This window comes from Neolamprologus brichardi, chromosome 18, assembly GCF_056152115.1.
Source record: "Neolamprologus brichardi isolate AB-2024 chromosome 18, ASM5615211v1, whole genome shotgun sequence".
Lineage (NCBI taxonomy): Eukaryota > Metazoa > Chordata > Actinopteri > Cichliformes > Cichlidae > Neolamprologus > Neolamprologus brichardi.
The window spans coordinates 22,300,614-22,326,938 of record NC_142121.1 but is presented as its reverse complement, the minus strand read 5'-3'; the positions used below and the strand labels follow the sequence as shown (position 1 = coordinate 22,326,938).

The 26,325-nt window shown below is 38.8% G+C and overlaps 1 protein-coding gene across 4 annotated transcripts in view; it reads left to right on the top strand.

Annotated features, from left to right (window-relative positions):
- Positions 1-21,217, top strand: part of tnn (tenascin N) — a 45,107-nt gene extending 23,890 nt beyond the window's left edge. Inside the window, exons 8-19 of one of the 4 annotated variants that reach the window (XM_006786517.3) lie at positions 356-445; positions 8,610-8,873; positions 10,188-10,451; positions 11,704-11,970; positions 13,413-13,676; positions 15,775-15,905; positions 16,388-16,526; positions 16,623-16,774; positions 17,296-17,392; positions 17,514-17,678; positions 18,173-18,336; positions 20,180-21,217. In XM_006786517.3, coding sequence (XP_006786580.1) covers positions 356-445; positions 8,610-8,873; positions 10,188-10,451; positions 11,704-11,970; positions 13,413-13,676; positions 15,775-15,905; positions 16,388-16,526; positions 16,623-16,774; positions 17,296-17,392; positions 17,514-17,678; positions 18,173-18,336; positions 20,180-20,329 — 2,147 coding nt within the window. In that variant the 3' untranslated portion in view covers positions 20,330-21,217. The remainder of the gene's footprint in view (positions 1-355; positions 446-8,609; positions 8,874-10,187; positions 10,452-11,703; positions 11,971-13,412; positions 13,677-15,774; positions 15,906-16,387; positions 16,527-16,622; positions 16,775-17,295; positions 17,393-17,513; positions 17,679-18,172; positions 18,337-20,179) is intronic. The other 3 variants (XM_035905959.2, XM_087832051.1, XM_035905960.2) reach the window with 3 other exon arrangements.
- The last annotated feature ends 5,108 nt before the right edge of the window (positions 21,218-26,325 follow it).

Here is a 26,325-nt window from a genome sequence, read left to right as displayed (position 1 = left end):
AAATAATGACAAATAAATAAATAATGACATAGATTTATGTCTCATATTTTGTAGTTCATTTGGAGTTGTATATGACCTGGTAAGGAGCAGAATTTCTTTCATATAATTTTCTGATATGTAAAACTGATAGAGGGTGAATGTTCTTTTACCAGGAAAGTGGGTATAATATAAATTTCATGTAGTCTAATAGAAAAAGGATCCCATAATTTAAGGATTTGATTGAGAAAAGTCAGAAAAGTAATTTCTACTTCTACTCAAGATTTTCCTCAAAGTTTGTAAATCCCTTGTTTTGGAGCATTATATCAGACACTGATGGATATTTGCTTCTTTTAAGACTAAAAGTTTCTTCCCACAGGTTTGTATCCAGGAACAGAGTATGCCATCTCAGTGCAGGCCATTAAGGGAAACAATGGGGGCAAAGCTTCTTCTGTCACCGGTGCCACAGGTCAGTGTCAACACATCAGCATTCATGAGTTGTTGAATCTCATACTGCTGTGCCTTATTATCAGTTGGCATAGAGTGGGCCCAATTTTCTCAAAATTGACTGCTACCTGACATTAATTGCATTGAGACTGCATTTCTGCAGCCACCGGAGAAGTCTGACTGTGGATGACACTTAATATAATAGATCAGCCACTCTTGGAACAGAAAAACATCAGAGAAACAGCGAGGATAACCATATTCCACTTAGTTTTGAATTGGGTGTACCACCAATGAGTGCTCTTAGCTCTTGTTGTGTCACCTATAATTCACCTGTGGTCAGATGCTAAGAGGAAAAACACATAATCTGTCAGACACAAAAATGCTATGGAGTATTATGCAAACTGCTGTTACCATCCTTACAGAGCCAGTGATAACATTACAATGAATTCAGCCAGCAAGAGGCGGGATTGTGGGTTATGGATAGAGGGCTGGAATTTACAACCTAATAATCTGAGCAATCTTTAATGGTTGTGGTGAGCATGGTCACAGAGGGGAAACATGATATGAATTCTGTAATGACTATGAGATGCTCCCTGACAGTCAGGGTGAGAAGGTCCATGATTTACAGAGTCCATCTGGTAATGTTGGATATTAGCATTCTGGTCTTAGCGTGAGTTGGACTGGTTTTAGGACGTGATGAGGAATACATTTTTACTCTTTACTTTCACAGCCATTCTTGACATGAAGTTGCTACATAGTTATAATTTAAGAGACCGCCAAATGCTCCACAGTGGCACAACAGGTTTTCAGTTTCTCCCATTATCTTCTTTTCTGTCTCTCATTCACCTTCCCATCTTTCCTCCTCTCTTTAGAGATTACTCACTTCTAAAGCTTTCTTCAGTTTGAAGTCTGTTCATTTTGGGTGGGTGGGTTGTTATTTTTGTTTTTTTTAGACACTGAGGCAACCAGTTTAATGGTTTCTAGTCATCGGCCTTAGCAAGGTATTTTCAAGACTCACCTCTCATCTTTTGAAGACAGTCAGGTACTCAAGAACTCAAGTCTTCACTAATCTTTTTTTCTGTGTGTATGCCACTTACTTTTGCAGCAACTGCATAAGTGTGTGTGCGTGTATGTGTATGTGTGTGTGTGCGAATGGGCTAATCTACACCAGACAGACAGTGGCTTGTCTCCACTCCAGCAGCTACAATCCTTCATTTTAGGTGTAGCACGAAAAGGCTTAGAGGTGATTGAAGAGGATACTCCTCAGCTCTGTCTGGCAGAGAGGATGTGCTAGTTTCTCGATGACTGGCATGGCGCAACAGAGAGCACAGTCACCTATTATCTCGCCGAACATGCTGTTGCCTTTGGGCAGCGGGGTTATACACGGGAGGAGATAAAAGGAACATGAGGGGGGAATATTGAAAATGCACAAACAGAGAGGAAGCTGTAATAAAGTAGAATAAGACACTAAGTGTTGGCATTAGAGCTAAAAAACCAGAGTCGAGTGATAAATCAAGATATTTATAGGGGAATTAAGAACAGGAATAGGACAGGATATAAAAACAATGGGTCATAAAGAAACAATTTATGGGACATTATGTAATGCGTTATTGGGTAGGTACTTCTAAGACTACAGCTGCCATCTTACATACTGTGTAAGCGCCACAGTTGAAAGGTTTCCCCACTGTTGCCATCTGTCCTATGTGCCTTCTCATCGTCTCTTTCGCAGTGTCTGTCACGCATAACAATTGGCATCCTGCTAAACTTATTTTGCTGTGGCTCCTTTTATAGTTGTTTACCTTCTGCACTATTGATAACAAGGTATTACATAGCAAATAAAAGAATGACAGTGGATATTTATAGCAGGGCCTTGTTATGCACTTCCGGTGTGACTTTTATGTTGGATTTATGTTTATGTTGCAGAATATTCACAATTTTTGGCTGAATGTTTTCATTTTATTGCCACCAATGACAACATACGAAAAGAGAAACTGAGGACCAGACTTGTCATCCTTACTATAACCTGTCCAAAGCTTAAGAGGCATATAAACACATCATACCACAGCTGCTACTGCTGATTCAGATTCAATAAAGTCACCACCAAGGCCTTTATAAGAAAAAGCAGATGGCTTGACGTTCGAAGATGGGTTGAATTTTCCACTCAAATGTGTCCATCGGAGGTTTTTGAGACAGCTCTTTGCGTTAGACAAAATACAAAGAGCTGGAAAAATGTCAAATGAAAATGTGAGAAGAGACATTTTATAAAAGTAATGAGGATTCAAAACAAATTCCCGAAAGGTCAAACTGGGAATGACAGATTTTGTGTAGAACTACTCTTTGAGTGTTTATTCAACTGGAGCAGTTGAACAACTCTATGCACCACGTGTGAGAAAAAGATAGTCCTTTTGTCCCTCTGTGGGCGGATACTCCCACTAGGTTTAAATCTGGGACTCCCCACCATTTGACCTTAGAACTGAAGAAGCTTCTCGGATGAGAGGTGAAACGTCTTCAAGCAACTTAAAGAAGTCCAGACGCTTTTCTTTGCAAGCTCCTTTGACTACAATGACCTGGATGACTGAGAACCTTCACAGACAGAAAAAGATAATGTTGTTTGTAGGTATCTTCTTAATCTTGGTGTAGGTTATTGCATTACTAGCATTGATGTTTGAGCCTGTTATGCTCAAAAGTGTGGTTTTTTTTTTTTTTACATTTTCTAATATTCATAATAATTGTAATTTATTAATTTTAATTAATTAATTTTTAAATTAATTTTAGTTTATGCGTTGCACAGGTATCTTCCAAAATTGTTTAAACCTGAACAAAAGAAAAATCAGGATCTTTTAGCCATTGTCCTTTGAAATTTGGGCAAATTTTCTCAAACCTACTATATAATTTTGCTACAAGAATTGTCCCTTATAACACAGAAAATGCTCTATTTCTGCCACAGATTAACACAGACAGTAACACAGGTTGATTGCTTTTATTCCACGTTTAACAATCATGCTTCCATGAGTGGTCAGAGCCAGAAGTTAGGCTGTTGTGTATAATCTGAGGGCTGAACTAAGATCACAATTTGTAACTTTTCCCTGAAATATGTCCATGTTAACAGTGTATTGTATTTTCTTATTGGAACATATTTGGATTATTTTACAGTTACAATGGTGTTTACCTTTAACCTGTCATTCAGAAGAAAGAAAAATTGTTCTCTTTGTGTATTTGTTAAAACGTACTTACGGCTGCCACGTGGAGTGAATAAATTATGAAAGGATAGTTCATAACGTAAAAAAGGGAGTTTCACACAATTCATATTATATGTAAGGACAAAATACAGGTATGTGGATAAGTCAGTTCTGTCATTAAGAATTATGAGCTACTTAGAGCACATACAAGTCGTTGGGCAAACATGCTAATAAACTCAACTAGGGCATAGATCAAGCCTGACATATTGTAGTCTCTGAATGAATGGAGCTCTGTTGGCTCCATATGTAGCCATATTGTATGGCTTTCACTGTACAGTGAGGCTGTGAATCTGTAAGGCTCTAAATGATGAAAGACGGCCTACTACTGAGTGCCTTGTGGTCAGTGTCTGCGGAACACGTCACCCATAATGGATAAGCTGTCCTCCAAATGGCCGTAGTCGCAGCTTGTGTTGTGTAGCCATGTAGTCACTGACGCTGCACAGCTAGTGGGGTAGAACGTCTGGAGTAACTGGATCCATCATACAGAGCAAATGCAGGCTTGGAGCACATAAGAAAACGTATCAAATAACTTATAGAAAATGTCAGACCACTGAGGGATTGGACTTATTTGTTCAGAGGGGAATAAAGAACATTAGAAAAAAGAAAAAAGAAAATCCAGTGGTGGGCAGTAACTTTAACACAAGAGAATAGAGATAATGAACACATTTAATCAGCGTACCAGTGTATGATTCTGTATTTTTATTTGTTCTTTTTTATATGCTGTACTTAAATAGGCATAGACATCTGCAACCTTTCTGCACTCATTCCTGGCTGAAGAATTGTGAAAAGGTCTGACTTTTATAGTAATCATCAGAATATTTTGCATTAGCTCACCATGATGAATTCTGCAGGAATTGATTAGAATTGTAGTAATAATAGGAGCAATAAAACACTATAAACAGACCTCACTACACATAAACTGTGCATTACTGGCAAACTGTACATACAATTGTTTGCAAAAATGACTCATTCTGCAACGATTTTCCCCATTCAGTGTTGTATAGTATTGGTATTTCTGCTGTCAAATTTCTACTAATGTTCTATTAATTTTAAATACTATATTCTGTTTATTCTACAGTCGTGCATCACATTCAGTTAAATCATGTGGTCGCTCTCCTGTGAGAATCAGATATATATTACAAAGCACAGTTTGTACATTTGGTATTTCTCTGGTTTAATTAAAATAGTTTTTTTTTAAATTAAATTAGAGGTGACTTGAGTTCCCCTCTCCATCATCAAGTTCTGATTCAAAGTCCTGAAGGAGATATTAAAAGCTTCTTTCACAGTGCAATCTAATAAAATGTACATGATAACTGATCTGAAAGTAGAGCCAGGGCAGATTGTCTAGCGCGCCGGTATCCAAATCAATTTCCAGTCTAAAAACCAGAGGTTTATCCACAATGTGCATGTGGAAGCAGCTGAAAAACTCTGCTGGCCTATAGATTTAATTGGAATCAGAGGCAAGCGAAGTAAATCCTGGTTCCAGAGACAATAGCCAACTGTGGACACAAGATGGCAGTAATTTAAAGGCAGTAAGACAAGTTTTATGGCAAAATGCTATTTAAGATGAAAGGAGAGAGACTAAGTTCATTTTTTATAGTGATTTTCTGATTTTATTGGAAAAGCACTGCCCACCTTGCCCTAAAGGGGCTTTATAAAGGTCACATAACAAATAATGAATGATGAAAAGAATGAAGATATTCAAACTGATAAGTTCTTTCAAGTGTTTTAGATCAATTCAAAACAAAAAACATTTTTGCACTAACATGCTTTATATGTTGTCACACCTCACAGTTACTGCCAATTTCCAGAATGCAATGACATCTGCCTGGTGGTACATACTGCCACTTCCTGTTTTTAGGTCATGCAGTTCTGGTGCAGAACTGACATTATTAGTCATTAATTGCAAAATGTTCTTAAATGTTCAACACTAAGCTTGTTTAGTGTTTTTCAGCTAAGGTACTTAGAAAAGTGAATGACCTCTCATTTCTAGGCCTTGGAGGAAACACACAGCTCTAATAAAAAGGAGCTATTATAAATTCTTTCTGTGGTTTAGCTCATGACAGGCTGTCAGGCAGTGCAGCCACAAGGACAGGGAAGTGACAGAGGGAGAGGAGAGACAAAGAGGGGATATAGAGTTAGACAGTTGCACACTTCCTTTCTTCTCTTGGATGCATCATCAATCAGTTTTCACGATGCACACTGCACACTGACACAAGAACGGCCTCGACTCAGCTGCTGCCACAGAGGAATAATCCTAAATGATGATTACTTTTACATTTTCCTTCACTTCCTTTGTGTCTCCCCTACTATGCCTCTGTGACTTTATTTTCAGTCTTACTTTCTTTGTTGCTCTCCCTCTACACTTTCACAATGAGTACCTTGGCCGACCCCAGAGCCCATCCAGACAAAACTCACAGCTTCACCAGAGTCTTGTATGCATCCTTCATATTTCCTCGAGGCCACCGAAACAGAAGCTCGGTGTTCTGGTCTGCTTGTCTTTCCTCTACAGCTCATGCTTTGCAGTGCAATGAACAGATCAGTAACCTCGGTTGCTTTGATGTTACAAATTCCCCTTTTGTTCATTTTTTTTATCTTCAGCATCCATTAATAAAACAGTAACAGGCTTATGTACATTTCTGTTGGATAAAAATGTGTATCACGAATGTGCCATGTTACAGCCTGACCTGCTGACTAAAAAGGCGAGACAGCCATCAGTGAGATTTCTTCAAAGTGCTCTATTCTCGACAAAAACTGTTGCAGAATATTTGAACGGGCTGTTTTTCAGGAGTCGGTGAAACCTTTTAGAAGCGCTTGTGAAATGGTCAGAAAATGCCTGGCCGAACACATTTCCTGTGTCACAATTTGTTAGTTTTGTTTCCAAAACCAACAATTTGAACTTCACCTCAATTTTGCCAGCTGTGTTGAGGTAAGAAAGTCAGCAATTTGAATGTCTCTGAAGCTGTCTTCAGTTTTTATTGTTTTTATTATTCTATTTTATTGTGTCCCCCACTCTTTTTTCACTTTCTGTGCACACATCAAGAAAAGCACAACACATTGTCGGTCATAGTGTCCTTGCTTCAAGGAATGTGTAGAAAAATGCAGGGCTGCAATGTGGTGTTAAATCAGCTAAAGTGAACTAATGGGCAAGAAGACTGTCTATCAAATCCATGAGCAACTGGTGGCTAAGTGGGTAATTATAGACTACTTACATGTTTCTAAGAAAAAAGAATAATGGTGTCTGCTGAAGTTAGATGTTAACTTCTTAAAGTCCTCTCTGTATAACCCTTCAATTTGAATGTTCGGTTTAACAAGTGTTAAGTACTGTACTGTCTGTTAACCACAGAGATCTCAAAACCTTGGATCTTTCTCATCAACTGATGTTTATTTGACTGTTAGCAACAGCCCTCATCACCTCATCAGTGGAGTTACTGTGACTATATCTTACACATTTGTGATGCTTTCAGTTTTGAAAAGTCTGTCCAGCATTCATACACATAAAGTACACCACAATAACCCTTAATAAAAAATTGAAAATATTTGTAAAAATATAAAACCATAATATACATAAAATGCACTAATAATTACCAATAACTAAGAAATTATTGGCTATTATAAAAGGCACTGACAGAAAACCCAGGTCATTTATTTATGAGGATTTTTTTATCTACAGAACTGTAGATAATTAATTTGTTTAAGTAGCAACTTCAGGGTTATGTTGTTTAGTCTTGTAAAGTTTGCCAATAGACCCTGGCTAATGTTGTCCAGGTATTCTAATTTTCTTATTGTATAAGCTTGTTTTTCTTTCATTATTCAACCTTATCTCACAGTATAATATTGATTGCCATAGTCTACAGCTATATGTTTCTGTAGAGCTCAATGTCAGTGATGTTCTGAAATCTCTAGCAACTGACATTAATAGATGGATGACAGCAGTTTTTTTCTTTTTTAACTTAACAAAGACAAAATGGAAAATCTTTTAATTGGCTCGAAAACCAAGTTGTTTATTTATAAGTTAGCAACAACAGGTGACACAGTAAGATTTCAAGTAAAAGGTCATAGCATTGTTTTACATTCTGATTTGAGCTTTAAACCCTGCATTAACTTTATCATCAAGGCAGCTTTCCTTCATCTTAGGAATATTGCCAAAATATGACTCTCCTGGCTCGCCACGACTCTGATTTTTTTTTTTCATTTTTAGTAGACTGGATTACTGCAATTCTCATTTCGTTGGACTTCCTAAAAAGATTATCAGTAGACTGCAGCTTATCCAATACTCTGCTGCAAGGTTATTAAGTAAAACGAGAGAATAACAGAGAGCACATCGCTCCAGTTTTAGCAGAGCTACATTAGCTTCCAGTATCTTGCAGAACTGCTTTAAAAATACTCTTACTTAAATGGCATTGGACCATCTGGACCATCTTATATTTCTGAAAGTCTGTCACTTTATATCCCGGCTCACACTCAAACATCCTCTGCTGCCAAACTCTTAGATATACAGTATTCCTCACAGAGAGAAATTGGGGATGCAGCTTTTGGTGTTTATGCCCCCAAAATCTGGAACAGACTATCTCAATATACCGAGGAAGCAAACTGTGCCAATGATGTCAAGAAACTCTCAACAACACACATTTAAATCTGGCATTTAGCTAGTGTTTACATTTAATAAAAATACCACTTCACTGCTTTACCTTTAAGTGAGTTCAGCAGCCGTATTTAGTATTCTGGTTCAGAACATGTGCACAGTTTCTCTACAGTCCCCTCTGCTTCTGTTCCTTCAATGTTTATTTTCTTTTTCTATATTCTTTATGTAGAATTTTGTTTTATACATTTAGTATCCACGTGTGGGATGTATGTGGATGCATATATGAACATATTTCTAATGGGTTGTTTGACTTTTTCAGCTCTTTTTGATGCTTTTTTTTCTTTGTTTTTTTACGTCTTCAGATATTGATGCTCCAACAAATCTCGTCACTACCGAAGTAACAGAGGACACTGCAACAGTCTCCTGGGATCAAGCCCAGGCTCATATAGAGGGATACATGCTGAGTTACACTTCTGCTGAGGGATCCAGTTCAGACATCTCTGTAGCACGTGACAGTACCTCATACAGGCTGATAGGCTTGAGGCCAGGAGTTCTCCATACTGTCTATATCTGGGCCTATAAGGGAGACAAAGTCAGCGGAAAGAGTTCAACAGAAGCTGAAACAAGTAAGTGCTGAAAGGGGAAACATTACAGTAGAGACTGATTTGATTATTTGGCTGTCAGTCATTGAAGACTCCCACAGAGGAATCGTATTTTGGAGGTCAGCTAGGAATATCTACAAAGGTAAGGCAGAAAAAAGAAACTCTTATCCCCTCTTTTTTTTAATAATGGTGCTGAAAGTGTACACAAGTGCTTTTATCTTCTGTCTCTTTTTTTACCGATTGCACAATAGCCTTTGATTGTCTGAAAAGTGATCAAAAGCGCAACTGTTCTTTGCTTCCTTTGAACTTGGAGCAGTCTGTGTACTGAAGTAAGGTTGATTTTAGGGTCTCTTTTACTTAAGCTCCTTTATGTACGACCTTAAAAAACATACAGATAATTGGTCAATTACTACCTCTTGATCTTGTGCATGCTAGGTTGACAATGTGTGAAAAGCATTAACATAGACATTCCACACTTAGCACACCAGCCCCTCTTATCCATCTGCCAAGAGGGGAACTTGAACTCTGTGTGAAAAACGCTGTTTAACATAATTAGGTGGTACACCTCATTTAAAAGCAGCCCAGTTTAGCCTCGGGCTGAATGTTCATAAGAAGTTTGAGCAGAAGCATTTTGCTTGGTCAACAGAGCAAGACACTTCTCATGTCTCTTAATCTGGCTGTTGTGCAGATTAGCAGCTGTTGCTGTCTGCTGGTATTGATATTTTTGGAAGAAAGTCAGCAGAACAAGAAGTATGAGTGCTTTAAAAAATATCCTTACGCATCAGGATCTCAATGACTGTGACGGCACAAGCTGGTGAAACAGACTGAGCTAGTAATAGAATTAGTTTTCCTTTACAGCATAGTATGACTTTAGTTTCTTAACAGTTCTTAACAATGTTTTCCTGCTCTTAGTAAAATGTATGCTATGTAGAATTTGCATGTTCTTTGCTTACAAGTAGCTCCTAGTACCACTGCTTACATATCAGTGTGTCATGCCGTCAAACTTGGATTCAACAAAAAATGTGTCGAAATAGTTGAATGTGGTATTTTTGGATACCATTGAAAAGATTTTTCTTATATATGTTTATATTTCATATATATATATTTCATATATATATATGAAAAACAACAGCTTTATATAAGAGGGGCTGTTGTTTAAGGCTAGAGAGCTGCTGAAGCTCACCACAGAGTATAATCCAAGTTTGACATCTATTCCAGTGTCTTCTGCTTCTAGATACAGGTGAAGCTCCGCACTGCTGATTTTTTTAGTTTTTCTGTTTGCAACAGCTGTAATTACGTGTTTTTACCAGTGTCTACTAACTACAACTCCCTGTGCAGACCTGGATGCTCCTACTAACGTCTTCGCCCAAGATGAGACAGAGTTCAGCTTCAGGGTGCACTGGGATCCCCCTCAGGCAGAAATTGATGGCTACATGCTAACATATAGCTCTTCTGAGGGCTCAAGTGAAGAAATTGTAATTGGGTCTGACAGTACTTCATACACGCTGACTGGCCTGAGGCCTGGGGTCCTCTACACTGTCTACATCTGGGCTGTCAAAGGGAGTAAAGCCAGCAGGAAGATCTCGACACAAGCTGAGACAGGTCTCAGAAATTTAACTTTCTTTTCAAACCACAGCATTAAATGGTTAATATCAAAGTTAAACAAAACCCATTTCCTTGCCTTTTACATGATAATATGTTTTATGTTACGTATAAAGATACAATATTGTCTTGAGTCATCCCTCATTTTTTTAAAATTTTGCTCCGAGTGAGGCAGACTTTCTTGTAATTTTCTAAAGAGTTATTGAGCAATAGTTCCCCTGGCTTTATTGGTGTCTACACATGACACACAACTTTGCAAAGAACTGATTTTAAATTGTATTTTCAGGCTCTTTATTACCACCAGCCTGTTGCAGAGACATATAATTCGTTCCCATTTCTTGTTTGAATCTATGAAAAATGCCAAAGATAACACAGTTTGACAGGCATAAAATATTATTTTCGAACTACCTGTTGGCCAAAATCTTGGCATATATCAGGATAATGTGTAGTGTGTCCTCAAAAATATTTAAGGAGAAAAAGAAGCGGTAGGCTATCTACAGCAGATGAACAGTACCTGAAAGTCCTGTCCATAAGAAATAGGAAACACACCAGCAAAGTCCTGCCACAGGATCTGAGAGATGTGTCTGGCCCTTTAGTTTTGGTCAGCAAAGTGGAACATGTTTGCATTTCTCCTTCAGATTCATCTATTGTTCACTGAAGCCTCGTCAGAAATGGTCTCAGTGGAAAGGTGGCTGTCAAGAAGTGATTCTTAAGGAAGGGAAACAGGGAGAAAAGACTGAGGAATGTTAAATCACAGAGGAATCAGACTGCAAATCAGTGCCACAGAACTTTTTTTAGTAAAATCATCATCAAAACCTCAGGAGAGAGGTACATCAGTTAGTGTCTAATGCTGTGTTTAAAACACATTGGATCTTCTGTCGAATGTCCTTCAAGAAACCTGGAGAACTAATGCTGAAGACTACTTAAAGAAATGACAAGATAGTTTGTCCAAAAGAGTTCAACTGTGTTGAAGAATCGAGTTGGTCACACCATTACTGACTTTAACATGGTTGTTTGAACATGATTGAGTAAATTGCTAACCCTTCCCAATTCCTCCAAAAGTATTAATTCTAAATTGTCAGCACTGGTCTACCGTCACATTGACACACAGTTTTCACAAGGTTTATCAACCAAATAACTGGATTTATGATATTCCTTCACTTGTTTTAGATTAATTTAATTTGTCACCCATAATATTCCAGATGACTGTAATATTCATCATTAGAGTTTGTGTATTAATATCTTCCCCTAGAACTGGACGCGCCTGCTAACCTCTTAGCAGAAGATGAAACAGAATCCAGTTTCAGTGTTTCATGGGATCCCGTCCAGGCAGAAATTGATGGCTACATGCTAACCTACACGTCCTCTGAAGACGGCTCTAGTGGGGAAATCCCAGTGGGGGCCGATGAGTCTGATTATTTGTTGACTGGTTTGAGGCCTGGGCTCCTCTACACTTTTTACATCTGGGCTGTCAAGGGAGACAAAGCCAGCAGGAAGATCTCAACACAAGCTGAGACAGGTGTCAGATGCCAGTTTTGTTAAAACAAATTGTCTGACTAGTAAATTCATGTTTAATACCCTAGAGCTTCAGATGCCCCATAATTACAGCTTTTCTGACAAGACAGCAAGTCAACCTCCTTGTAAACCTTAAAAAAATGTCTCTCAGATGGTAGACCAATCAGAATCAGCTTGTTTGTTTAAAGCAATTTTCCAATGTATCCATTCATCAGTTCATCCATCTACTTGCCAAATTCTTCTTTGGGTCAATAAGGGGGAAAGCAGCCCAGACATCTTTTTCCCCAATAACTTACCTCAGCTCTTCCTGAGCAGTCATGTGCCAGCTCACAGCATGTACTGGAACAACCCAGCGATTTCCTCTGAGTCAGTCATGCCTGCAGTGCAGGGAGGCAGTCTGGCCTGCTCTTTCCCATTGACTATTATGCTCACTATTTGGAGCGGTTGCTCCTTTTATAGTTCCTTTCCAGTCGAAGGACTTGATTCATGCAGACTCAGATCCATTCAGGTTAGCCAGCATATTGGAGAACTTCATCTCAACATCTTTTATTCAACAGTATGTTAATTTCAGTTGCTTCTCAGCGTCTTTGATTGCAAGGGAAGCATGGATTGAAGAGTTCTCTTAAAGCCATTTTCAGCCATGACATAATGTATGTCAGCAGTTTTTGAACTGTGATGATCACAAGTACTTTTCTTCTTCAAACTACAGCACCTTGGACCTATAACATAGAAAAAAACAGCTGAAACTGAAATGTTTCTTGACAGAAAAACAAGACATTTTCGGCAATATCAGAGGAATATTTGACCAAAAATTCTCCGTGCATCATCAAATATAAATACCATATTCAAGTAATAAGTACTCTCCTTTCTGACAATCAAACAGGCAGTTAAATTTTTAATCCTCTTCACAAAAATCAAGTAATTCGCCTGGTGCTAGATTTTTAGAGCCTCCAAATCTGTCTTTATTCTGTTCTCTATGCTCTTAATCATGTTTTTGTACAGAACTGGATGTTCCTATTCACCTGTTTGGCGAGAGAAAATCTTAAGTGGATCATCAGACCACATTAAGGCAGGAATCAGTAGATATAATTTTAGATGTGATGAAAACACAGTTAAAGAGACCACTTAGGAGCTGAATAGTTTCTAACTGAAGTCCTGACTAGTCATTTCCTTTAAACCACTTTGGGCCTGTGAAATATGACGCAAACCACCAGGTTTCTAAATGGACAAAGTGAACTTAAAAAGCATCAGTATTACATCAGTATTCATCACGTACTCACAATCATGATACTAATGCTTATAGAAAATTAGTAAAAAATAGAAAAAGTTGTTTCATCCCCCTGATGTAGTGAAAGATGAAACAACACATCTTGTAGTTTGCACAAGCAGTTCTTGAAATGTGCATGAGTAGTGCAGTAAACCTCTTCTACTAACATCTTCCTTTAGAACTGGATGCTCCTGCTAACCTCTTAGCCCGAGATGAAACAGAATCCAGCTTCACTGTGTCATGGGATCCAGCCCAGGCAGAAATTGATGGCTACATCCTTACCTACACCTCTTCTGAGGGCTCTAGTGAGGAAATCCCTGTTGGGTCTGACAGGACCTCTTACATGCTGACTAGCCTGAGGCCTGGAGTTCTCTACACTGTCTACATCTGGGCCATCAAGGGGGACAAAGCAACCAGGAAGATTTCAACAAAAGCACAGACAGGTCAATACAATATGAACAAGTGGATTTTTTCCCCCCTTTTGGCGATATTGAAACTCTTCTTTCTTATGAAACATTGAAAAAGGTCATTTTTCTTCTCTTAAATTTGTTGCAGGCTTGGGTTCTACTGTTAAATACATTGATGCATTTGGGCAGAGGAGCAGGATGTTGCAAAACCAGTTTCTCCTATTAAAGTAGTCCTTAATTGAATGTTTACATGAGCCAACTCTGAGCTTTAACTGGCTGTAAATGCTGAAAATACCCATTACTTTTAAATAGTGTTTACCTGTTTGTGGGTCTGACTCGCTGTTAGGATGAGAAAGCCCCCCAAAAATCTACGCAACTAAATTTTATGACACTTCATGGCAAGATGGAAAATGCCCAAAAGAATAAACAATGGTGCAGCTCAAGATTATTTCCTTGATAATGAACAGCAACATTTGAGTGTCCTTTTGTTATGTGTCAGAAGTATTGCACAAAAACTACCAGTCAGAATTTCTTACAATTTCCTACAGAGGCAGAGGAAGACACCATTAAATTGTAGTTCATCCAAAGCAATTTATTTAGTATTCTTTCTTACTAGACATGAAAAGCTGCACAGGGTCCATCAGTACTTTCTTTTAGTAATCAGTCCCAGGTGTTTTCAAAAGCTCAAACATGTTATTGCTTTTATACTGGTAATAAAAATATCCGAACCTGAGACCAGTAAATTATTACTAAAGTACATATGCCCTAGTTTTGGGGGTATATTGGTTGGAAAAAAAGACAAAAAGGCATCACGTTCTCTGAGCAGCTGCAGATGATTCAAACTCAGTGAGTTTCTGATGAAGAGACCACCAGTTTGCACCGACTTGACTGCTGTGGAGTTGACTAGAAATCTTTTTACATTTCTTTCTGATGACAAACAACATTGGAATAAGTTGTACTTCTTGGCATAGCTTGGTATTGAGAGGGATCAAAGATCTAACATGCAATTACAGAGTCAATATTTGTTTGTTTGGAACCTCTAAAGTACCGAAGACCACCTCTCTGACTGGAATATGATTCCCAGAGGCCTGGGAGGTCAGGTCACATGGCGTGCCTCAGGGGTTAGTTTGAAGTAAAAAGCAGCAGCACGTGGTGATCGTGTTACAACAGGGGCATCTTTGTGATTCACAGATGATCTGTAAAATCATCTGGGAGCACTAAGTGAAAGCTGGGTCTTTTTCAATTAGGCAGCAAATGACCGAGTTTTGGATGATAAACTTTTCTCATCGTAACTCGTCAGTGGGCAGAAGGCCAGTGTGGTGCTGTGTTCAAACAGGAGCGTTACTGTGTCAAACGATATCATCTGGGACACATAAAGGAACATGTTATTACATTTGTGACTTTATTGGACCTAGTAAAAAGCACCATTATTATGTCATTTAAAGCTGTCTCGAACCAAACTGTTTCACAGATTTGTCAGGAGCGTTTCATTCTCCTTATGATACCCAAGGTGCTGCTCAAAATGTCATTCTTCACGCTGTTTTGCCCTTTTATTTACAAGTAATTTTTTAATACAAACAGAAAATGGTTTGGGATGATTTTGCACCTTATGGTGGCATAGACTTCCCCTAATTTCTTGAGCCATGGGAGGTTAAAGCTCCAACTGCTCTAACAGGCATCTCGGTGTCAGACAAATTACCTCAGCTTCTGCTTCAGGTCAAACTCCCAAAGCATTTAAATAAGAAAGCATAAGTACTAGCTTATCTGCACAGGCAAATGGTAACTGTGCAGGTAGACGGTTGTCATATCTTGTGCTGTGTTTCATGTGGAGAAAGTCTGAAAATCTAAATTGCCAATTTAATCGGCCTGAATCAAAAGCTCTACATTTTAGGTTCACAGAGGAAAATAATAGACAGATGAAGGACTAACATTATCAGTAAAAACCATGTAAAAGCACCTATTGTTTATAGAAATCATTAATTTGTTCTTCACAGTTTGAATTTTTGGGCTAAAGGTTTGTAAATGGAGCACACGTTTATTTACCAGATGAATACATGATATTATCAAATGCATTAATGACTAAATGACTGTCGCTGAGCTGTAATCCACTTTGATTTGCACTCATACCCACCAGACATTGATTCTCCCAAGGATCTGAGGGCTGTAGATGTGACGCTGGACTCTGCTTCTTTAACTTGGACTCCTCCTCTGGCTGACATTGAGGGTTACATCCTCACCTACAGGGATGAAGAGGGAAACATGGAGGTAGGTCGCCATAATGATTAGCACCGATGTGTTTGCACCATAGAGCACAGTATTCACACTTATAATATTCAAAGGCGCAATTTCTCAGATATTATGTTGTTTTCACTTCTTGTGTAACTTTAGCAGCAAAAAAACAAGACCTGAAGGTGAAGGATGAAGGATAATTCCTCTTATTCTGTACTGGTTATAAGCAGAATCTCTGCGCAACATGTTCTAGTCTCAGTCATTTAAATGACATTTGGGAAATTGACTGGGGCTAAAGGTGCACGTTAATCTTAATCTCTGTAGAACACTGACCTCTTGTGGCAATAAACAAAGCAAACCTGGTAGTAATCAGCTTCTTTTGTTGCTGTTTGCTGTCTTTTTAAAATTGAGATCTAAGTAATTAAACCTAACACAATTTACTTTTCTGTTTAGTCCGAAATGTTAAATCCATAATGTAATGCTATTATATTCAGTGTTCTGTTATATGTTTTCATCAGACTGTTGAAAAGCAGCTTGTAGCCGGTGAGAGCAGCTTTGCTGCATCAAGTCTTGAGATGGGGAAGAGGTACATTGTCACTATTATTGCCTACAGGGGCAACAAGAGGAGCAAGGTGGTAGAAACCATCTTCAAAACAGGTTTGTGCCACGTCACTTAACATCTCGTACTCTGTTACAAATCATCGGTATGAAAAAAAACCTCTAATAATCTTCCCACCACATCCCCGTCACCAGTTGGTCTCCTGCACCCATTCCCCATGGACTGTGTTCAGATCATGAAGAACGGCAATAACAGGAATGGTGTCTATACAGTCTATATTAACAATGACCGCTCCAAACCTATAGAAGCTTACTGCGACATGGACACTGATGGAGGCGGCTGGCTGGTAGGAATTTTTGATATGATGTCAATAAAGAAGCTCACAGTGTGGAACTTTTGTCTAACAATGAGAGTGACTACATGAACACTGGCATGTGCGTGTCACTTATTTGCTTCTGGGTTGTATTATGGGAAGTGGATTCATTTCTTTTGGAGTCTGAATGAGCCATGGGACTAAAATAACTCTTGGTCTCACCTGATTCCGTTTAGATTTTTAGCTCCATGCCTGTGTGAAGCTGCAACGCTAAATCAATCACTAATCACTAATAAAGGCTGATCAGTTTATTGGCAGGTCAATGCTGTCAGCCAGTATTAGTCTCTCTTTGAATAACAAAGAAACAGTGGTGAACAAACTGACCCAATGCTGGTTATGTGTATAAAAATTTATTAGACTCCAAAACGTATTTTCTGCATCAAATCTGGAAATCCAATATCGATTGGGCTCAACTCCCTAATGATAGCATTAAATAGTTAGAACAAACCATTTGAAATGTTTGTGTAACACTTATCAGTGCTTTCCACTTTTAGGTGCTTCAGCGCCGTAACATTGGCAAGCTGGACTTTATGAAACGCTGGAGGCAGTACATTGCAGGTTTTGGCAACTTAACCGAGGAGTTCTGGATTGGTGAGCACTTCAGTGTTTTGGGAAAGAGGGCTTTTCTGCAGGCAGGCATAAACATGCACATTTGAGCATTAGAGGAATGTCTAGTGTGTTCTTGATATTCTCTGCTTGTGTTTTCCCTCAGGTCTCGATAAAATATACGAGCTTACCAACACTCCTACTCAGTATGAGCTGAGGTTTGATTTGGGTGTGGGCTCAGAGAGAGCGTATGCTGTATACGACAACTTTAAGATTGCACCAGTCAAGCAGAAGTTCAAGCTCACCATTGGCAAATACAGTGGGACAGCAGGTGAGTCTTCCTCCTTAACTATAGGCAACATAAAAGGCTGACGCTGTGCAGACAAATCAAACAGCTTTCAAGAATTATATTCTCTGTGGCACTTAAATGGAATGAGTTATAGCCAAAAGGGGATGGCGAAAATAGCAATGAAACAGACAGGGTCGAAAATAGAAGGGTTTCAAGCGGGAGGCACCCCACCGGTCATGCTGTAGGATGCTGAGAAAGAAATGTACCCAACAGTAGGTGGGATATTTGTTTCAGAAACTTACATTCAGTCACTTATAGACAGTATCTATATAGGGGTGAAAGCAAGGCTTAAGTGGGCTTTGAAGCCAGACAGACACAGACACACACAGCGAGAGCTATGCTGTGTCTACATATAACTCAGTGTGCTGAAACAAAATGTGCTGCAGAACTGACTCACCCTGTGTTTGGCATTATATTCAATTTCTTCCATCTTACGGTAATAACGGTGCAATCCTAATTTTCTCGATGATCCCCAGGTGATGCCATGACCTACCACCAAGGCCTCCCCTGGACTACCATTGATTCAGATAATGACATTGCCCTGACCAACTGTGCTCTGAGTCACCGTGGCGCCTGGTGGTACAAAAACTGCCACCTGGCCAACCTTAACGGCAAATGGGGTGAAACCAGGCACAGCATGGTAAGTGAATGAGACTGTAGCCCCTCAGCAGCAGTAAAGTCTGGTTTATTGAATTCAGTGTTGATTTTCTAGTTTTCTGGATAGCATACACAAAGACACACACACACGCATATTTAAATCAACAGTATTGTGCAAATGTCTTGAGACTCATTTCTTTATATTTTTTTAATGAAAATGGGAAATATGTGCAGTGATTTATTGAAATGTGCAAACATTCATACATGCAGAAACAGCTAGTGCATTTCTAATGAGCTTGAAAATCAATATTTGATTTGAACACCTTTACTCAAGAAATCGTTTTTATCATTTCTTTAAGTAGCCTTCAGAAATAGTTTTCCTGGTGTTTTTGAAGATCATTTAACGCTCTTCTCTGGATGTTTCTTCCTTTTGTTCCATTCTATGTCAAGATGATCCAACACCGTTTCAGTAATGTTGATGTTTGGGCCAGATTCATCTCTCAGGGCCTGCATATGTTCTTTGTTGGACTCATATTTCTTAATGACTTGTCATGTCATGACTTGAAGATACTGCTCATCTGCTGTACAAAATCTAGCACCTTTATCTTTTGTGCTCCATTTGTCCAGATGGGCAACATAAAATCTAAGCTCTGCATTAAGTCACACTTTTACTGTATGATCGTTATACCATACCGCTTCACCAGTTGGTAGCTGACTATATTACATCATAATAGACTTGTATTAACCCTGTAATTACCCGAAGACTGTGACCAGTTAACAACATGGGTTTTCTGGACAAGTCCCATCAGTCCATCTCTACCATAACATTTTTATGTTTATAGCAAACATTACTGAAAGCTTGCCTCCTAAACAGTTTAGGTGTTTTACTATACTGAAGAAAACTTTTGGATTTCAAAAATCTTTTTTACTCTTTTTATTTATCACTCCTCTTCAGTCTGAAAATATGTAATTCAATATTTACTGTCCAGCTGTGACCCGCGATGCAGAGCAGGTTATCCATAAATCTCTATTAGTGGGCACTGTGCGAATAGGTGAATGCAGCTTGTGGTATAAAAGTACTTTGAGCAGCCGAAACTATTGGAAAAGAGCTCTTCGAATGCAATCCATTTTCCATTTCCATTTTGAAGATCAGATGCATTTTTAGTTGCCTTTCTAACCATTTTTCACAGTATATATTACAACATTCTCTGTTAGGATTTAAAACAACACACAAGTACCGCAACTAACTGCTGTGAAGGAAAAACACATCCCTGTTATTTAGGATCTTTACTAAGCATCTTATAGGGAAACAACAAGAACAAAAAGAAGCTAAAAAAAAGCTTTCTGGGAGGCTGCTCCCTGGTCAGCAATCAAAGACAACTTCACCCCAGCCCACTTCTACTTGTTTTGTTTTGGATTGTTGAGGTGAAGCAGAAATGGCCAACATCCATCAGAAGTGATAAGAAAACACATTTCTCACACCAGCTATAAACCATAAGTGTTTTTACCAGGCTGCTCGGGTAACAACAACAGTTATTATGTCTAAGGAAGACTGATACCGAAGGAAATGCCAGGGGATTTCTCTGCTCTTGTCGAGATTTCATCCATAATATTGCCGTTGCAGATGTCTCCTGCAATGTTTGTCGGCAAAATGCAATAACAGTCAAAACAAGTTTGTACTCACATGAAATGAAGCAGCGGTAGATATTTATTACTGTATGTCATTCCGCCTGCCTGTCATGCCACTTGCCTCTTTCGCGACTCGATCTCTCCGCTCGCTGTCTCCCCCTTTCATTACGACTCTCCTGTCTAAACATACGGCATTTCTCCTCTTCCCTACTTTGCCCCAATCAGCTTCTCTCTCAATCTGCTGTTTTTGCTGTCAGGGGGTGAACTGGGAACCGTGGAAGGGCCACCTGACATCCCTCGACTTCTCTGAGATGAAGATCCGACCTGTGGGAGCCTTGTCCAGCAGGAAGAGGCGATCGCTGGCGGCTAGGGAGAAAAGCAGAAACGCAAAACTCCAAAAGAAATAGGAGAGCACCTGTGACCACATCAGCCTCATCAGCCTGACATCACACACGCTTTTGGTGTTTCTGTACATATGTACACATGCATGTTTTAATACTCTAGACTAGAATACCTACTGGTCTCCCTCTCTGTGTGTCTCAATTCTTGGACAATATGTACACCTTTTAGAAAAACTAATACCTTAATATCTGTTCATATGCACAATAGAAATTCAAAGATTTACTGTGACTGCAAGAAAGTGGCAAATGACAAACGTCCTTTGACTTTTTTTTTACATTGGTTTTGTTTATCACTCAAACTTGAACCTGTTTATATTGCTTGTGTTATATTTGCTTATTTCACATCCTCCAAAGAAATTGAGTGCATGGTAGAAAACAAAAATAGCTTGTCTGTTGTTGGGTTTTTTCATGGATCAGGTGTAGACTATTAGAGTTAGCACCGTGAGTTTATTGATTGTGAAGCCAGCTGGCTTCGTCACATTAAACTGCCACTGCGCTTCTAACACTGTCACATCACATCAGTTTGTGTGGGACAAGGCCGTCAGTAACAACGGATGGCTGTCTAGAGACGCCAAAGTGCTCCTGCTTTACATTCAGATGACCGAGACAGCTAATATCCATCAATGTGACGTGCCTTTATCAAATGTCAATAGGAATGAAGTTTGTTTGCCCCATCCTCGGGAGCATAATGACCAAACTCTAGTTTTTCAATCTGGAAAGCTGACAGAAGTTATTAATACGTCTTTGACTTTGACTTTACTTGATTACTTTTTTCTTTTTTTCTTTTTTTTTTTACACATTTTTATTACAAACTTGGTTTAGGTGACAAGGCTGAGCACATCAATCAACTTTTCTCCTAATCTGCCAGAAGTTATTTGATTTGCAGTCAGTGACTCTCACACATTCAGTGTTGGGAAGGTTACTTTTAAAATGTATTCCATTACAGAATACAGAATACATGCCCTAAAATGTATTCTGTAACGTATTCCGTTACGTTACTCAATGAGAGTAACGTATATTGAATACTTTGGATTACTTAACATATTATCATGCATTTTACAACTACATGAATGTACTATTTCTGTGTGATTTATCACTATTACTGAAGGTCCGCGGCTCTGAACTGTAGCCGAAAAATAGCTTTACTTTGTTGTCTGGGTCAACTCTGCTGCGAGAGACAGAGAGAGGTGTTGAAAGGTTGCTCCAACGGAACTTATTGTTTAGGAGGAAAACACGAACACAGTGTACAGTCGAGTCTTAATAGCGTACTTACAACTGGGCTCGTCGGGCACTCTTCTTGGTTGCAGTGGTTATTATTATATTTACATGCTTCCAGCTCCCGTTTTTGCTTGATGACAGCTCGTACGTTTCCTTTTTCTCCCTCCCTCGCTCACAGACACATAACGAGTATGGCAGTCCATTCTCCCTGCAACACGGACTACACTGCCCATGAGGCTACATTCTTTAGAGCCTGTAGCATTCTGCCTATTAGCTTAGCACAACAACAACAACAAAAAAGTGCTATCTCACCCAGGAAACACGCAGAGCGAGAGCGTCACCCTGTAACCATGGCAACCGCAACGCTGCCGCCTGGAACTACAGACCGTAGCTGTCAAACAAAACCCAAACAGTCCTGACCCGCGACAATATGAAGCAGGAAAGTACCACCGTGTAATCCATTTATTTCAACAAAGTAACTGTATTCTGAATACCACCTTTTTAAACGGTACCTGTAACGGAATACAGTTACTCATATTTTGTATTTTAAATACGTAATGGCGGTACATGTATTCCGTTACTCCCCAACACTGCACACATTACATTCCCCTAAAAGTTTTTATGAATTTTTTAACTTCCAGCTAATTCTTAGGATCAGGACTTTGAAGGTCAGAAATGAGGAAATAAAAACCTGTTTATCCATATTTTATTTACTAATTGTATTCTCAAGCTGACATTATAGCTGCTCTTTCATATTAATGCAATCATTCAGGGAATAAAAATAAAACATTTTTTATATGTGAAAATCTTGTTTGTTTTTCTCATCTCAATATAGCGATGGCCTTATTCGATATAGGCAAGCAAGTAGTACTAAACCAACTCATTAAAATCTGCAAAGCAAAAAAAGTAGTACTAAACCTTTTTTTGCTTTGCAGATTTTAATGAGTTGCTTTGAAAACTGAATATGTTACTGTGGAAAAGCCAGACAAAATGTTATAGTTATTCAGTATATTTGGGTGTTTCACTGCTGTAAGAAGATACATAACAACCCCCCAAAAATCTGCAGCCACACTAGAAGCTACATTAAGTTTTATGCAGACATATTGAAGCAGTAAATGCTGATGCATGCTTCTTTAACTTTGTCTTATACATTTGCCTACGTATATATGCATAGTAATGGACTTATTAGTTATTTTCATTTTTATTTAATTATATTTTTGTCTGTTCATTGGACCTGAAGTGCTCCATTAAAGGACTTTCTGGAGACAAATCTTGTCTTCGGCTAATTTGTTTTTTTACAATAAATTATTCATGTTAATTTGGGGAAATACAGGCACCGAGCAACTGACTAGGTACACCCATTCAACTGTTTTTTAATATCTAATGAGCCAATCACACAGCCATTCAATGCATTTAACATGTTAATTCTGAAGTCGAGCATAAGAATAAGGAAGAAAAGGTTGTGACTCTGACCGTGGCATGGTTGTTGGTCCAAGCTGAGCTGGAGTCTAAGTGTTCAGAAACTGCTAACCTAATGGGAGTTTCCCACACAACCATCTCTGGGGTTTATATGGAATGGCCTGAAAAAGCTTCACAGCATACCCATCTTCTGATAGTTCCTTTCAGCAGAGAAGCACACAATGTCACAAAGCTCAAATAACCTCAAACTGTTTTCTTGAATGTGAGAATTAGTTCACTTTACTCAAACGGCCTCCACAGTCAACAGATCTCAATCTGACTGAACACCTTTGGGAAGTTGTGGAGCAGGAGATTCACATCATGGATGTGCAACCAACAAATCTGCAGCAAATGTGTGATGCTGTCGTGTCAATATGGACCAAAATCTCTGAAAATTGCTTCCACCACCTTGAATCTGTGCCATGAAGAATTAGGAGAGTTTTGAAAGCAATAGGAAGGTCAACCCTGCAGAGAATGGATGGATGTTCAGTGCTTATCACTAACTTGTTTTCCTTGTATTGATGCTTAATTTAATCAATATGACATAAATAAAACCTCTCAGTCAGACATGAATTTGCTACGGCGTGACTCTGACCTGTGAAACTCAGCTCGTCTTTCTTTGGTACCACACCACACTTTCATCATACTGAGTTGAGCAACTACATTTGCAGGAACTGATGATTGTTTGCTGTCTGGTCTCAGAGCAGTTTCCCAATTCTCTATCTCATAATCTGCAGACAGAAGCAGCCACTGGCTCTCTGCGCAGGAGCTGTTTTTATCAAGCTGCTGAGGGTGTACGGAAAGGATATAAAAAGGTCATCACGCCATTTAAACACAAAAAGATACCGAAATAAGATATAATCTGTTCAAACAACAATGGAACACTTTTGGAATGAGTAAGTGAAAAATGTCTTGGGGTTTTTTCCCCAAGTGTTTATTCATCAAAATCAAATAAGAGTTTGAGAAGGCTGCTGACAAAAATTTTGCCAGCAAATATTTCTAGAATAGCAATTCATATCAACTTTTGAAATGAAAGGTCTCACAAAAGCTCATTGATGCGAGAGGCCTTTTCAGGCACAGTGATTGCAAATTACTTTAAGGAGATTGGTTCCTGCCATTGCTTTACGGGGCAAGTGGTTTGCTCAGTGCCAGGATAAACAGAGAGGAGAGAAAACACACTTTGCCCTGTTTGTCTCTCTCTTTCTGCCTCTCCCTTCTACGTTTGTGCATATATATATAGTACAGTATAAGGTTGCTGACATACACATTTGTCTGAATTTTGACACTTATGCCTTGGGTTCAGTGTGATGTATTTTTTCCATGAGAGAACCTGGTACCGTGGTAACAAGTGGGTGTTTGTTTAAAGGGGTGGAGTGTGAGCAGTTCATGGAAAGAGAGAGAAACTGCAAAACAGAAGACATTTGAAATTCAAGATAGCCACTGTCACACAGCACACGGGAACACTAAGAATTTCCATTGACTCATTTCTGCAACACTGTGGATTCTTTCTTTTTCTTTCTTTCTTTCTTTCTTTCTTTCTTTCTTTCTTTCTAGGGAAACTGAATGTTTATTTAAAACTCATTATCAACCAGGGATCTATAAATCCTCAGAGCCTTGATTGACTCTTTTTGAATCATTAAGCATTCTCTAATTAACAACCAAACCCTTGGTACCAGGCATGATGGATCCATGCTTTCATGTATGAACTACAGCACAAGTTTCCTGTTCTTCGCTGACACGAGTGGCGCCCATTATGGTCTACTTCTGCTGCTGTAGCCCATCTGCTCCAAGGTTTGACATGTTAAGCATTCAGTGATGCTCTTTTACATACCTTAGTTACAATAACTGTTTATTTAAGTTACTGTTGCCTTGCTATCTGCTCAAAGCAGTCTGCTCACTCTCCAGCAAGATTCAGAAAGCTACTTTCACTCAGACAACTTCTGCTCACTGGATATTTTGTCTTTTTTGGGCTATTCACCACCAACAACAATGCCAAGATTAACATTATATAAATAACCTTCTGTAGGCACCAGTCTATGAATGATTAAGTTCATGTTTGGTTTATGATTCAAAGATTAGTTACATAATTAATCATTTCAGGTTTAATACATTTGAACATTTAAGTTATGTTCACATAAGGTAATGAAATGTCACTGTTTAGGATCTAAAAGAGGTGCCCATCACTTCAAGCATGTAAGTGCAATGGCAGCATGTGTGGTGTAGGAAGAGGAGGAGCTTGGACATAGAGGTTAGGAGTCTCGTGGTTTTCTTACCGTGTACACATGTTGTTCTGGATAAATATCTTATTTTTTGGAATATTCATGTTTATTTTAGTTTGTAATAAATAAAACAATCTTCAAGTCTTAATTCAACTAGAAGCATTTGTTTTGGAAACCAGGAACGTTTTTGAACGTGGTCTATTGGAAGTGTCCCTACACCTTCCTTCCATAGTCTGATGCTCAATTTTGACCTTCATCAGGTTCTTCATGTTGACCAAATGCATTGAGTTGCTTTCATGTGATTGGCTGATTAGACACGTGCTTTAAGTTGAACCTAACAAAGTGACCAGTGAGTGTATATCCTAATCTCTCAAGTGTTACCATTTACATGTATGACAAACTTCACATATTATTTGCACGAATGTGTTATGAGTTACATCCAAATACTCAGATGAAATGCTCACTTGAAATGCTAAAAAACCTGTCATCACTGCAATTTTTGTGTTTCGTTTTGCCTTGGCAAAGCATACACTTAGTTGTCAACAAAGTGGTTACACCTCCTGGCAGAATGTGCGGTGCCTTATTTTTTTTTATATTTTCACATCTCTGTAAAAAAAAAGTAGCAAGTTGTCAAAGATACCAACAATACCTCAGGCTCTAAAAGCGCGTGTTTACATGTTGAGATTCAAGTTATGGTAATACTCTGACAACACCAAAAATCAGGATCCGTGAGACGTAACGAATTTGTACAAAGTGCACGTCTTTTGTCAAACACGAATTGCTCCTCGAGCCAAACAGATTACGTGCATCAAAGATTTCTTAGCTACGGCTTTCAAATCAATGATGAAAATTATATGTTCACGAGGATCACTGCGGGCAGAAGTGCTTATTAATTGCTTTGCTTCAGCAGCTTTCCGTTTTCTTTGATTGCAGTTCATACCTAACTCAACAATGGTCCAGCTTTTAGTTGACTTTTTGCTGCAATTTGTCGCAGTAACGGTGGATGGTCCTGTTGTGTAATAGAAAACTTTGCAGTATGGAATCATTCACGGCAGGCGTCATATTGTATGTTTATGCCCCACAGCAGGGATCATAGTCTATGTTTAT